Source organism: Cicer arietinum, chromosome 4, assembly GCF_000331145.2.
Source record: "Cicer arietinum cultivar CDC Frontier isolate Library 1 chromosome 4, Cicar.CDCFrontier_v2.0, whole genome shotgun sequence".
NCBI classification, from domain to species: Eukaryota; Viridiplantae; Streptophyta; class Magnoliopsida; order Fabales; family Fabaceae; genus Cicer; species Cicer arietinum.
Genome location: NC_021163.2, coordinates 7,273,534 through 7,288,272, shown reverse-complemented (window position 1 = coordinate 7,288,272; position 14,739 = coordinate 7,273,534). Strand labels below are relative to the sequence as shown.

General features: G+C 34.0%; 2 protein-coding genes across 2 annotated transcripts in view; both read left to right on the top strand.

The window, feature by feature from the left end:
• Positions 1 to 2,712: 2,712 nt before the first annotated feature.
• Positions 2,713 to 6,339, top strand: LOC101510908 (uncharacterized). Its single transcript, XM_004495869.4, has 9 exons — positions 2,713 to 3,256; positions 3,409 to 3,539; positions 3,703 to 3,788; positions 4,076 to 4,170; positions 4,645 to 4,741; positions 5,135 to 5,249; positions 5,350 to 5,504; positions 5,600 to 5,725; positions 5,854 to 6,339. Exons 1-9 carry the CDS (start codon positions 3,075 to 3,077, stop codon positions 6,076 to 6,078), a joined length of 1,212 nt encoding a protein of 403 aa, XP_004495926.1. The 5' UTR covers positions 2,713 to 3,074; the 3' UTR covers positions 6,079 to 6,339.
• A 473-nt stretch (positions 6,340 to 6,812) lies between these two features.
• Positions 6,813 to 14,739, top strand: part of LOC101510362 (uncharacterized) — a 12,332-nt gene continuing 4,405 nt past the window's right edge. Inside the window, exons 1-11 of the mRNA XM_004495868.4 lie at positions 6,813 to 7,193; positions 8,289 to 8,426; positions 8,610 to 8,691; positions 9,084 to 9,160; positions 9,754 to 9,863; positions 10,333 to 10,453; positions 10,984 to 11,100; positions 11,208 to 11,299; positions 11,840 to 11,906; positions 12,039 to 12,117; positions 12,190 to 12,281. Coding sequence (XP_004495925.1) covers positions 6,942 to 7,193; positions 8,289 to 8,426; positions 8,610 to 8,691; positions 9,084 to 9,160; positions 9,754 to 9,863; positions 10,333 to 10,453; positions 10,984 to 11,100; positions 11,208 to 11,299; positions 11,840 to 11,906; positions 12,039 to 12,117; positions 12,190 to 12,281 — 1,227 coding nt within the window. The 5' untranslated portion in view covers positions 6,813 to 6,941. The remainder of the gene's footprint in view (positions 7,194 to 8,288; positions 8,427 to 8,609; positions 8,692 to 9,083; positions 9,161 to 9,753; positions 9,864 to 10,332; positions 10,454 to 10,983; positions 11,101 to 11,207; positions 11,300 to 11,839; positions 11,907 to 12,038; positions 12,118 to 12,189; positions 12,282 to 14,739) is intronic.

Sequence of the window (14,739 nt, the reverse complement as noted above, 5' to 3'; positions counted from 1 at the left end):
AAAGAGTAAATGAAAAATGGAAGATTGATAATTAATTAAGTTAGGTACATATGCAGACAGAGGAATAACACATGGGCATGGAAGCTATCTGCTTTGGCTCTGTTTATAATATATGCTTTTTATTTTAATAATGTTACGTATATTAATTAGCGTTTCTACCAAAAATAATAATATATGAGTTAATGTTAACATCAGAAAATACTCCTTTGCGTAACACCGAATGTGCGTGAGGTAGGGATGGTACAATAAATGCGACAAATAGTAGTAGGTAGATGCATTTAAATATCATCATGTTATTTTCTCGCGTATCACATCATAATATTGACTAAGTTATTTGCATGGAGTCTGAGTATGGAGATTAATGAGCTTGATATGAATATACGATCAAAAATATAGGTTTGCCTCAAAATATAGGTGACGGATAGTATGGACCAGCATGGACATTAATGAATCAAACCTATTATACGAGTGCTTTCGCCGTATATTTTAATACTTTTAAATTAAATTATATATAGTTGAAGAAATGTTATTTATAAATAAATTTGATTATATTTAATTAAATTAAATTTTAAATTTATTTTGAAATAATTTTTTTATGATTTTAATTTTAATTATAAAATGATTTATTTAATTACTTAAATTAAAAATAAATAAATTATAAGATTAGGATAATTTACCGTAATTTGTGAATCACCACAATTTTATGAAGTAATTGATTTAAAAAAACTTTATGTTCTAGGATTACAATAAAATTTGATATAATATATTAAAAAAAACTTAAGGTATTAAATATATTGAATTTATTTATTATATATATAATATTTATTATATTTTTAATTAAGGTGAGACTTAACTATTTATAAGCATCTAACTCACGTTTTTTAACACATTAGTTTATTGGCTGCAATTCAATATTTCCAACAAATTTAAATGAGATAAATTTTAACCAAAAAAATGTGTTGAAATATATATTAGAGATAAACACAATTTCTTCTCATATTTCTTCTCTAAGTCTTTTTAAATCCAATAGAGAAGTAATGAATATTTTATTATTATGTTTGATAAACACAATTTTTTTTCTTTTAAACCTAATTCGTCTCAAAATATCAGAAAGACATACCACAACTCTATATGAAAGTTTATATTTCTATCTGATCGTTGTATCGAAATTCTCATACACATGACTGTTGCATTTTTGTTGTGACGTTCAAAATGATTATCAGATTATTATATTATATATTAGAGATTGTGTTGCTAACATTCCTTTCGTATTTCTTCTCAAAGTCTTCATGAATCCAATAGATAAGTAATGAACTTTATATTATTATGTTTGATAAGCACAATTTTTTCTTCTTTTTTTAAATCTAATTCGTCTCAAAATATCAAAAAGACATACAACAACTCTACATGAAAATTTATATTTTTATCTGATCGTTGTATCGAATTTTTCATACACATGTCTCCTGTATTTTTGTTGTAACATTCAAAATGATTATTAGATTATATAATATATATCACAAGTATGTGTCTATGTGTATATAAATCGATGTAATGATAATTATTTCGACTTAATTAGTTTAAAGGATTTGAAAAATGGTTCTTATCGTCCTGCATAAGATCCCCGTAAGTTAGCAAGAATTTTCTGTATTTGGCTTGTATAACCTTCGCAATGCTATTTGTCACAGACTTTGACGACAAAATAACCTAAAACAATGATATTGTTAATTAAACATTAATTTAAAATAGTAATAAAATAAAAATAAATAGTAAACTTATTAATACTTACGAGTTACCGAACGGCTCGATTAACCAGTCCAATTAAAAACATATTCATACATATTTTAATTAAACACTAAACTTACAACATATAATAAAATAAAACAAATTGGAATAACTATTCGTTAATATTATCTAGATACAAAAAATGTCACTAAACAACAATGACCACTACCACGACACCAACAAATGCATTGAAGTGGTTTGATCGTGGTGGTGGAGGACGGTGAATAGAAAAAATGAGAGATTTTAGTGTAAGATAAATAACGGAGAATTATAAAGTGAAAAATGAAAGTGTAGGATGATTTTATAAGCAAAATATCCTAAGTTATCTTACAGGTTCCAATGATATGCAACAATCGAATATGGGAATGTAAGGAATTTTTTAGAGTTTCTCGTGGGTCTACCCTTAGAAAATGGTTTTAACACCACCACCACTAATGGTCACAGTCGCAACCTTGTCTAAAGAGTTTTCTCCTCAAGAACGCTGTTTATTTATTTTTTTCTATTTTCAAAGCATGTATGAGTGATGTGTTCTATATATATACAACTATATTTTTATGTATCTATACTATTATATATTAACTATTTTATTTTCTATTCAAAACATTTTATTGTAGTTTAATTTTATATAATATTTATGATTGATAAAAATTTAGACTTGTTTGATATTTGTATTCTCTAAATTATTGTTTTTGTTTCATTTTTTTTAACAACTTGTTTTATGAAATGCTAATTTAAGAGTATTTTTTTATGAAGTATTTTTTTAAAATTTTATTTTTAGGTATTGTCCGCTTTGAATCGGTGGTATTGGCGTCGTTTGTAAGGATAAATCCACGAGGCCACATATGAAAGTTGGCGAGATTTAGATTACTTTATAAATATCTACACCTGTCAATTTATTGAGACACATTTTTATGAGTGATAAAATTGTGCATTCAAATTCATACACATCTAAAAGAAACAATACTTGATAAATGTGGTGTTGTCTGACTTGAGATTGAAACAGTGGTATTGTTTGCAGGAATCAAATTTACAAGCGTCTCCATCACACATTAAAACACACCCTTTAGTCTCTAAGCTTTGACGACAACTATTGTTCCGGTATAACAAATTTCTTTTTACGTTTGCTTGAAAAGTAAAAGGATAATTTTGAAAGAGTCTTTGTGAACCACAAACACCATGTTTCCTATTATTGTCCTCGTTGGGTTTGTGAAATTGACATGAGACAGTGCAGAGAGGCAGAGTGCAGGGATAAGTGATAAGGCGTAAAAGGAAGGAAGAGAGAAAGAAAGAAAATGGAAGGAAAATTGTCTTATGCGGCAAAGAAGCTAACATCATCTCCCATTCAAGAACTCTCTCACCTTGCTCAGAGATGCAACGCTATCAACCTCGCCGAAGGCTTCCCCGACTTCCCTGCTCCTCTCCACATTAAAAACGCCGCCGTTTCAGCCATCAATTCCGATCTCAATCAATACAGGTTTTTATTCCCTCAATTTATACACACACAACTGAAACTAGTCTAGTAGTACCTAGTTCTAGTAGTAATAGTGTAGTGGCACAAGCTTCATTAAGGCTATTTTGTTTTCCACTAATTGATATAATCTATCTACTTACTTTTTGTGCCTTGAGGCACGTGCAAGGTATATGTGAACATTTGGCCAATATTGTCAAGGAAATGCATGGTTTAGAAATTGACCCTCTTACGGATGTAGCTATTTGTTGTGGTCAAACTGAGGCATTTGCAGCTGCAATCTTTGCAAGTATGTATGCTCTCTTATTCTTTCTTCTTCCTTCACCAGCTTCATCATAATCACTTAATTACTATGTACTGTTTTAATGCCTTTGGTGTCTGACATGTGTCGATGCTTATATATTAATGTGTCTTTTTTTGTCTAATATCACAATATGTTTTGTTTCAAACAGCAATTGACCCCGGTGACGAAGTCATACTCTTTGACCCTTCCTATGAAACATATCAAGGATGTGTTACCATGGCCGGTGGTGTCCCTGTAAGCTTGCTTTGCCACTTATACATCCCAAGCCTTGTTTAACTATATAATATGTCATGATTTGTGAACAATAATCATTAAATGTCTTTGCATCACTAAATTCATCTCTGGAGTAGATCTATATATATGTAGTAATAAGCCAAAACTTGTCTGCACATATTCTGTATACAATTACAAACCAATGGTTCATTTTCACCGTCTATTTAAGTGTTGAAGCTATTGGTATAAAATTTACTCATTTTTTCGTTTATCTAATATACATTGTTTTTGTGAACTTAATTGTACAGATACATGTGCTGCTTGACCCGCCTCACTGGACCTTGGATCCAAGCAAATTGCTAAAATCACTTACTGAGAGAACTAAAGCCATAGTACTGAATAGGTTAGAAATTACGCAAATTACACGAGTCACTTGACTTTATATAGACTTCATCCTCATGATTGAATTCTTCAGATTAGTTTTCTTGAATGGATCATTTTAAAAAAAAGAAGATAACATGTTAATTATAAATACTAGTGCTATCAACTTATGGTTTAAGCTCTTAATCAATTTAAATTATGAATGCTACAAGAGTTTAAGTTTATCCATTTTATGTATTCTGCTGTCAAGTATTCCCAAATGTAAGCTTACTCATATGCTCAACTTTCATTAGGGGAATTTGCAATCTTTGGGGAAGTTTGGTGTGTCATTTATGTTTCTACTTTATTCAATTGTTTTGGGTTGAATGCATGAAGTGACTATGTTATATAACAACAATCACTTAGTATAAATTTTATTGTCATGCATCAAACTCCTTGAAAGAGATGCCTAGTCTGACGTTATGGATTACAAAATACTAACACAGAGTTTAAACAGTCCTCACAACCCAACTGGCAAAGTTTTCACAAAAGATGAACTTGAGGCTATTGCTGGAGCATGCTGCAGCCGAAATTGCCTGGCTATAACAGATGAAGTATGACACTCCGTTACTTTCCACTCATAGAACTTCAATTGTAAGATTTAAAACAAGATATTAATATTCCATATGAATCTTCTTCTGCTACTTCAATTATCATATTTAGGGTGCCACAGTTTTGCATAAATCAATTATCTACATATACATTTTAAATTTTAATTATCTCATGACAGTAATTCTTTTTCTTTTCTTATTAATTGGTTTTCGTAGACAAATAGAAATTTCTGGTTCTTATTTGCTTTTCATTTGGATTACCATACTTCTTCTCCACATGAATTTGCTTGTGCAGAAAAAAAATTACTGGAAATTTTAATTCTGCGAGAGTAAAATAGTTGTATGGTATTTGAATAATGTAATGTTTTTTTGCCTTCTTCTTAACTATTTGTACAGGTATATGAGCATATAACTTACGACAACCAAGAACATATATCCCTTGCCTCATTTCCAGGAATGCAAGAGAGGACAATTCTAACATCTTCTTTGTCTAAAACATTTTGTGTCACAGGTAACAAACTGCATGAAACCAAACTACTCTTCAAGTTTTGGGTTCTGTCATGCTTGCTAACAAGAATAGCATTAACACACTGTTGGTCTGTTACTATCAGGTTGGAGGGTCGGATGGGCGATTGCACCAGCCTTTATCGCGTCTGCTATCAGAAACATTCATGTGATAGTTACAGATTCTGCTCCAGCTCCTTTTCAGGAAGCTGCTTTGACTGCTTTGAGAAGCCCCCCTGAATACTTTGAATCACTGAGAAGAGTAAGATATTGAAAAGTACATTTGATAAGACATTGCAATCATAACAATGCTATGTTTCTTACTTTTATTTTTCCCTCATGTTTCTATCTATGCAGGATTATCAATCAAAAAGAGATTATATCATCAAGTTGCTTGTGAGAGTGGGTTTTAAGATACAGTTTATACCTCAGGGTTCCTTCTTCTTATTCGCCGAGCTTCCTGAGAACTGTTCCCTTTCTGATGTATGTGCATTCTCTTCTCGATCTTGTATATTATGAACTATTTTAAATGTCACACCGCATTTGAGTAAAGATTTATCCATTATTCTGCTGCTACTTTATAGCAATAAATGTTTTTGTTTGCATTGCAGGTAGAATTTGTTAAAAAGTTAATACTAGAAGCCGGGGTGGTGGCTGTTCCAGGACAAGGATTTTTTCATACAGACTTCTCTTCAAATGAAGCTTCAAATGCAAATTGTAACTACCAGAAGCGATACATCAGGTTTGCATTCTGCAAGAGTGAGGCAACTTTGTCTGCAGTTTCAGAAAGATTGGGTAAACTTTTGGATGCTGCAGGGCATCTTGCGCTATATTAAACTGGCAGAAAGAATATTAATGGATGACGTAGCGGTTGAAAGTTTTGTTCGAATTAATAAAGCTTGTGTTATAGATTATAGATTAATTTGGTCAAAAGACTGTGTGTAAACTAGTAAGCCAATTTTTTCTTCTTGTTGTCTCTTTTTCCTTCTTTTCACATTCAGATTTACGTAGATGTACTTTGGGATCCTAGCAGAATCATGCAATACTTATGTCTTAACTGTGGTTTAAAGGGATCAAACATCTTTTGTTTTGCTTCAGCTGTTGAAAATGTGGGGTGATAAAAGCACATTATATTATATATTTTTTTTGAAAATAATTAAACACGCACAATATTTACCAATTTTATTGTTGAATTTCCTTGACATCTCATAAAGATATGTATTTTATCCAATATCAACATCTCAAACCGCTGAGAAGCAGTACCAGGAAGCTTTTACAATTAAGAGATGAACATTTGGTTTTTATGAGACTAAAAATCATTTGTTTTGACATCTGTGTTTGAAAAACACAAAAATATGGTGGACTAGAAGTTACACGTTAGACTTTCTAAAAATCATGATCAATTACGGAGTTAACACAGTCTAATTGACAATAAAACGAGATTTCACATTAAATATTCTTATAAAAAGTTAGCTTGCATTTCAGTGAAAAATACAGTGACGGAAGCTTATGACAAGATGCCTTGTTTTTTGGGATTGGATGGGCATCTGACAGAATAAAAATTTAAAATGGCGTTATTTGGTGAAAATAAAAAAAAATACAAAAATAAAAACCCAAAATAAAGCGGCAGCGACCAAGTGGAGAAAAATACCAAAGTAGCCTTATCGGGGACGGGCGAAGAAACCAACTGTGTAAGGAAATGTCAACCGAGAATCAGATACATGATGTTGCAGTTGAAGAAGAAGAAGAAAGAAGACCTCTTATTATCCATGATTTTGATCCCTCAATTCTCATTCTCCATGAAAATCAACAAGACACCATCTTCCCTTTACCATCCGATAATAATAATAATAATAATAATAACGCAGATAAATCGTCGCTGCCATCTTCACTCTCTCTTCCTAATCAACGCCTTGTTTCTCTCGATGTATTTCGCGGCCTAACTGTTGCGGTTCGTCCTCTCTTTTCTACTATTTCTGAGTTTAATTCAACTGTTTCACGTTTATTAATCTCATAAGCTAGTTAGTTTGTACTAAGTAGCAGTTTACAGTTACTGATAAACACTTATTTGGCATGTATGAGATTCAATTACACTTTCATATTCAATGATTGATGCTCATTAGATACTATCAAAGCTCCTAAGATCTCTGCGGGGCCTCTTTTATCGTCTCCATTTTTGGTAAGAAACCATCGTAATTAGGTCTATGGCATTCCAGTGGCTCCATAGAGTATCCCACAAGATTGGATCATGTGGACTGTCTATGAGACTAATCTCCGCTTAGCTATGACACTGACCTAAGCATGCCGCAAAATAATCATAGAGATGGAGGTTGCTTGAATAGTATATATACTCTTTCTTCTATTTTGATGGGCCCCTACTACATACATCATTGTGAAAATCTTGCTGCAATTATAGTTATGCATTCTCTTATGGTAATCTTAGGATTGTGCAATGGAAAGAACCGTTATCTAAAAAATTAAGTTTTGTTGCCTGGACTGGAAGTTTGATTCAAGATCCAATGCTTGGGAGGCGTGTAACAAACTAACAATCTCATTCATTCATGGTTGTTCAACTCAATATCTCCTTTGATTCCACAAAACATTGTGTATGTGAAGTATGTAGTTGAGAAATGGAGAGGTTTCAAGGAAAGATTCTTGCTAGGAGATCTGATTAGAAAAGATGAGCTACAACAAGAACTATATCTTTAAAAAAAAAAACTCATTTTCTATGACAAATTACTTCACTGAGTTGAAAGTGCACTTATAGGGGCAACAAAACCACAAATGTCATACTTTGGATTTGTTTCAATCTTATGATAAGATCCTATATACTACGAAGCACTCATACTGGCAGATTTAGGCATGTCTGACACGCATTGGACATTGACTCTTGTACAATATGTGTCAAACGCCTTTGACTATTTTCTCTAAAAAAAACTTTTTTTATTCGCTTTGACACACCTGAATTACTACCCAAACATACACAAACAGTATCTGGAAACTGGTATCTCCTCTGTGCATTAAAGTCTCTCATATTTTGTTGCAGTTGATGATATTAGTTGATGATGTGGGACGGGCTTTCCCATCCTTGAATCATTCTCCGTGGTTTGGGGTGACACTAGCTGATTTTGTAATGCCGTTTTTTCTCTTTGGGGTTGGTGTTTCAGTTGGTCTGGTGTTCAAGGTACGACTTCTTCCGAAACCCGATCATGCTTTTTTTTTTTTAAGGTTTTTTCATATGTTGTGATTGTTTAGGACGTTTGGGCAGTACGGCAGACTTAGGACATATTGCATAGTGTTGGTAACTTACATAAATAAATACAACTGAAATTTTGAACTATATTCTAATTCTTGGATAGCCTTTCAGAAAGTCTCTAGCAAACCAAATGCCACAAAGAAAATAATACTGAGGACGATTAAGCTTTTTCTTTTGGGGCTCATGCTACAAGGTATGTTCCCCTGTGTTGCTTCCATTTCATTACCTTAGCATCCAGCTGAAAGTTGTCAGGCAAAATTACGTGTTATCTTGTGCTTCTTTTTGGTCATAGTAATTACATCCTGGTTTCGTATCTATCTACTTGCAGTAAGCATGAGTCACTCATTCTGTTAGTGGATAGGGATTTGACTCCTATGAAATGAACTTTCACTTAAGGGGAGGGGAAAGGAAGGTATATCAACAGTTGAGATATCTTACTTTGTCTTCTAAAGTAAATGAGTCAATTCAGAAGAGTCAAATCTAGTGAGCTGATCACGTAGTATTACTGTGTATCTGTATGTGTGTGTTAAGTGATGCAGTTAATAGCCATTGCTTTTAACGTTTCTTTCTGAAACTTATTCATAGGTGGGTATTTCCATGGGCGCGGTGATTTAACTTATGGAGTTGATTTAAGCAGGTTACGCTGGTTTGGTGTACTTCAGGTGATGGCAACCAGTAAAGTAGTTATCTTTGCTATCTGACTTATTAGGCTTTTTTTTTCCTTCCAATTATGGATGGTATAACATCGTTCATTATATGTAGTTGACCCCCTAGCGGGAAAAGGCTTTTATTGTTGTTGTTCATTTCTAATCCAGGAGATTTGATAATATTGTTGTACATGTTATCATCTCTTTGATTTACTTTGTGCCACTGATTATTAACAGTTTCAAATTCATTGACGCTTTCTGCAGTCACTTATTTGTTTGAACGATGTAGTGGTAAATAAGAAACATTACTGATTATCTTTATAATGCCACTCCTTGACTGTTAATATCAGTGCCTGTTGTATTATTTTGAGGAAGTAAATACAAAGTTTTCTCTCTGAAGTTTTAACTTAACACTGGTCGCAGATTTACAGTTAGTAGAAGAGTTATTTAGTCACTATATAGTCATTGAAATTGGTTGTTCTTTTGATGTAAGACATCGAAATTGCAACTGAAGAAAAGGTCACAGTTAAGAAACTAATCAATTGCCTCTTGCTTTTGTTTATAAATGTGTTTTTAATATAACTTATAATTCCTTTCACCGCGTGCAGAGGATATCTATTGGATATTTCTTGGCCTCAATATCAGAGATTTGGCTTGTGAACAATAATATGTTGGTTGATTCACCAGCAGCTTTTGTCAGGAAATACTCCATCCAGTGGTTAGTTTATTTTCTGGTGGTTATGCTTTTCGTCTAGCATCATGGAGCTGAGCATGTCAAGGCAATTAAAATATTGATTTCAAATTGACCATCAAATTTACATGCCAGTGCTATGATGCTATCTATATAACTTTGCTGAACTTAGTTATTTAAGGTTGGTGTGACTAATTGGGATTCAAGAGAAATTTCTCGTCATATTGTCAAGGAAACTGCGTAACCTTTGCAATAAACAAATGCCTGAATTTATCTTTTTAAGCTTTTCAAGATATTTGGTTTGCAAGCAAACAAACTGTTTTAATATATGAAAAAGATCTTATAATATCTAAATTGTATCTTAGAGTAAAATGATTCATCTTACTTTAATAGATCCAAGATATACTATGTCAAGTGTCAAAATTAAACTTCTGCAGGCACCAATTTTGCTTGCCTTATGGTATTCTTTGTGCTAATTGCTTGTATCTTTATCCAGGATGTTTTCTATCTTACTTTGCTCAGTATACCTTTGCTTGCTCTACGGTCTCTATGTTCCAAATTGGAAGTTCAAACATTCTAATTTGCTTTGGTCTGGTCGTGTATCAACTATTCAAAACGTGAGTCGCATGGTTTTGTCACTTTGTGCCATTGAATGCTGAAAGGAATATCATGAATTATTTGACTGAAATTTTATTTAATGCGTTCATGTGCACATTACTTTACTCATGATTCATTCACTACAATAGGCGAAGTTAACATGCAGTTTGGTTTCTCGCAGTTCTGTAATATTGTATGGTTTTCAGAATTCAGCTTTGCATTTCAAGAAATCACAAATCATATCTTTGTCTAATACATGACTTCTCATTTCATGAACTGATGAATCTGCTTAGACTAGCATCAGTGCTCGTGCTATGTAAGGACTGTGAAAGGTTCTTGCCAGACTTGGAAAATAATAATGTAAAGAGAATATGGATGTATGCATGCAGTGACAAATCATGAATTTTACTTTAATTTTGGCAACATTTTATGTTGCTGTTTTTGTGAACCTCCCCACCTAGTGGAAAGAAAGGCTTTGATTGTCGCCGTTTTTGTTTTGTATTTTCTTTTTCATGGGGAATAAATTCGGCATATAATATTTGTTCTCCAGGTTAATTGTGAAATGAGGGGCAGCCTTGATCCTCCGTGTAATGCTGTGGGATTTATTGATAGATTAATTCTTGGTGAAGATCATATGTACCAGCGTCCTGTCTACAGAAGAACAAAGGTTATCTACCCTCTAGTGTAACTCCTGTATTGAATTTACCACCACCTCAAAATTTGTTTATTTTATCCCTTAAATGATTTTATTCTTAAAGTCCTTTTCATTTCCAGGAGTGCAGTGTCAATTCTCCTGATTATGGACCTTTGCCTCCAGATTCACCTGGGTGGTGCCTTGCACCATTTGACCCAGAGGGTATTTTGAGGTCAAATAGCATTCCCTGCTCTCCTTTTTCTTCCCCTTCTTTTCTTTGTTAGTTACTGTGGTATTGAAAAGCTGTGGTTATATTTTATATTTTAAATAGCCATAATCAAGGTTTTTTTTTCCTTTCAATTGTGCATTGTACTTTGCTTGCCTTATGAGTTATGATCATCTTTTATTTTCACCCCTTTCTCATGTATGGATTTTTATGCTTAAGGTTAGATTGGTATCCTTCTATAGACAACCTAGTCATAATCTTTTATTCCATTAATCTTCAGTCAAATAACACCAATGAAGTTTTAGTGGTTCTTAGAAGTACAGCTCTCATATTGAGCTTGGTTGGGTCATCAGTCATGTAGAATGTTCATAGGGCCAGTCCACATTCAGACTGGGCCGATTTTGCCAAGATTCAACTTGGGCCAACCATCCCATAGTTTATACTTTATATTGAGTTATTGGAGCTGACCCTTCAAGTTTGACAATTTTGACTGTATTAAAATTTAATTAATGCATTGGTTGCTGATTATTTTATTAAATCTTCCAGTTCACTGATGGCTGCCATTACTTGTTTTGTGGGATTGCAATTTGGGCATATACTTGTACTTTTTCAGGTCTGATGCATAAGAATTCAATCCTAGTTGCTTTTCTTACAAAGATAGAAGTCGTAAAATTTGTCTGAGAGATGTGTGTTGTGTAACTATATATGTACATTCATGAAATCAATTACTGTCTTTTCCATTCAGGCCCACAAGCAGAGGGTACTCCTTTGTTCTGTATTTTCCTTCTCTCTCTTGGCAATAGGATATATTCTGGAGATTTTAGGTACCATCTAATTTAAATTTCTCAGGATTGAGATACTTTGATTCTCCAACTAACGACTGTAAATTTTTTCAGGAATTCCGTTATCAAAAGCACTGTACACGTTAAGCTTCATGTTCATCACGGCAGGAGCATCAGGCTTGGTCTTGACTACTATATATTACATTGTAAGTGCATACTTGTGTCATAAATATATATAGATAAATTACATCCCAAGGAGAAAAGCAGATAATTGGTTGATAAGCTTTCCCGTGAGGAGTGAGAAGTAGTAGCTCAAGCCACTCTACTCAACAAGTTTGGCCTCAAGTTTAACTGAAACAAGTATTATTATTCTCTTCCCCCCTCTTTAAATAGCAAGCCGTGGTAGGGCCATGAAGAATACTTGCAGGAGGCTCCATATGCCTTCTTCTTATCAAATCCTCCCCTTGAATCAATAAGGAATATTCAGTACCTTGACTGATTCTTCAAATCCCTTTAGTTAAAGAGACAAGAATATTTGGTGTACAGGCTGATAGGAGTAAGAATAAGTCGAGGTTTGGAAATGTATATGTGAGAAGGAATAAAAAGAATGTACAGGTTAGTTAGTTAGTTAGTTAGTTTGTTAATAGGTTAGCTGTTATTCTGTTAGAAATTTGGGAACCAAAACCTATTACTATAAATAGTAATCAGTTGGAGGCAGTTAGGGGTTTTTTGGGAAGAAAAGAGTAAATTGGAGGACTGATTCATTGGGAATCAGTGGTTTCTTTCTCTAAGCCTGTAACGATTGCTCTCTAATCTTGTAACGGTTCTTACCATTGAATAACCCTAAGATCAGAATCACTTTGATTCTGAGTATTTGATTCTTCTGTTTCTCATTTTTTCGTCTCTGTTTTACCAGTTTTAACACTGGTATCAGAGCACCGATCGTGGTGCCTTGAGAAATTGCTTCCACTCCGATCTGTTGCGCGTATGGTTTCTACAAGAAGGATGGTGAGAGACAACGATAGTTGGAATCAAGAATGGGAAGAATTGCGCCATGAACTAGAAGAAATGCGTATGCGATTCGCAATGAATGAGTCACGGATGAAGAAAACTGAGGATTTGTTAGCCGCGATAGCTACCAAATTGGGCGTTTCTGGTGAAAATGTTTCAGTTGGAGACAGAAGCGAGAACGGAGAAGAAAACAATAATCGTCAACGGCAAAACAATTGTGATCGATGGAGGAAGCTGGAAATCCCTGTTTTTTCAGGAGATGACGCATTTGGGTGGGTCCAAAGGCTGGAGCAATACTTTGCCCTAAGAGATGTCACTGACGAAGAAAAGATGCAAGCCACCATGGTTGCATTGGAAGGACGAGCCCTTAGTTGGTATCAATGGTGGGAAAGGTGCAATTTGTCTCCAACATGGGAAAGCTTCAAAATTGTTGTGGTAAGACGCTTCCAACCATTAATGATTCAGAATCCTTATGAGTTGTTACTTGCCTTGAAACAAGAGAGGGGTGTTGATGAGTATGTTGAGGAATTTGAAAAATATATAGGGGCTTTGAAGGTTATTGACCAAGATTTTGCTAAAGGGATTTTTCTAAATGGATTGAAAGAAGAAATTAAAGTTGAGGTACGGTTATTCGAACTTCAAAATCTCACTGCTGTTATTCATAAATCATTAATGATAGAACAAAAGAATATGATTTTAAAGAAGAAAGGGGATAGCTACTACTCTAGACCCACTAGTTTTACAAGAAATAATTCTGGTAGCAAGGTAGTGGCTATAGATTCAAGAAGTGTTGCTGATAAGAAATCTGAAATAGCTGCTAGTGGTAGTGTAGAAAGTAATTCGGGATCTGTTAATATGAGTGAAAGATCTAGAAATAGAGGGGGAGACTTCAAGCATTTAACCGGGGAAGAAATGAGGGAAAAAAGAGAAAAGGGCTATGTTTCAGGTGTGATGAGCCCTATTCTAGGGAGCACAGATGCAAGAACAAGCAATTTAGGATGATTATAATGGAGGAGGAAGATAGCAATTTAGGATGATTATAATGGAGGAGGAAGATAGTAGTGAGGGAGAAGACAGGGAGGAATTGGTGGTAAAACAATATAGTGCTATTCAATTATCTTTATGTTCCATGGCAGGCTTAACTTCATCCAAATCTTGGAAAATTACAGGGGAGTTATATGGGAGACCTGTGATCATTTTAATAGACTGTGGGGCTTCACACAATTTCATATCACAGGAAATTGTATCTCAGTTACAAATAGTGGTGGAACAAACACCCACTTACACTATAGAAGTGGGGGATGGTCACAAGGTAAAATGTCAGGGACTATGTAAGAAATTACGGATAGTGGTACAGAACGTGGAAGTAGAGCAAGATTTTTACTTGTTTGGGCTGAAAGGAGTTGATATAGTTTTGGGATTAGATTGGTTAGCCAGCTTGGGAGAGGTGAAAGCTGATTTTGGGAAGCTGGAGCTATCTTTGAAAAAAGGCAAACAGTGGGTCAAGATTTGTGGAGATCCATCCTTGGCAAAGACTCAATTGCAGTTTGGGGCTTTCATGCAAGTACTGAAGCAAGAAGGTGAAGGGCTGTTGCTGCATTGCATTGAAGAACCAAATTCCAAAAAATTGAATTCTGTACCCCAAGAGCTGTT

Excerpts from the sequence above, each read along its gene's own strand:
- LOC101510908 (XM_004495869.4), top strand. The coding sequence starts at position 3,075 with ATGGAAGGAAAATTGTCTTATGCGGCAAAGAAGCTAACATCATCTCCC. Across the intron at positions 4,171-4,644 it reads AAAGCCATAGTACTGAATAG|TCCTCACAACCCAACTGGCA; the intron begins GTTAGAAATTAC and ends GAGTTTAAACAG. Across the intron at positions 5,505-5,599 it reads ACTTTGAATCACTGAGAAGA|GATTATCAATCAAAAAGAGA; the intron begins GTAAGATATTGA and ends CTATCTATGCAG.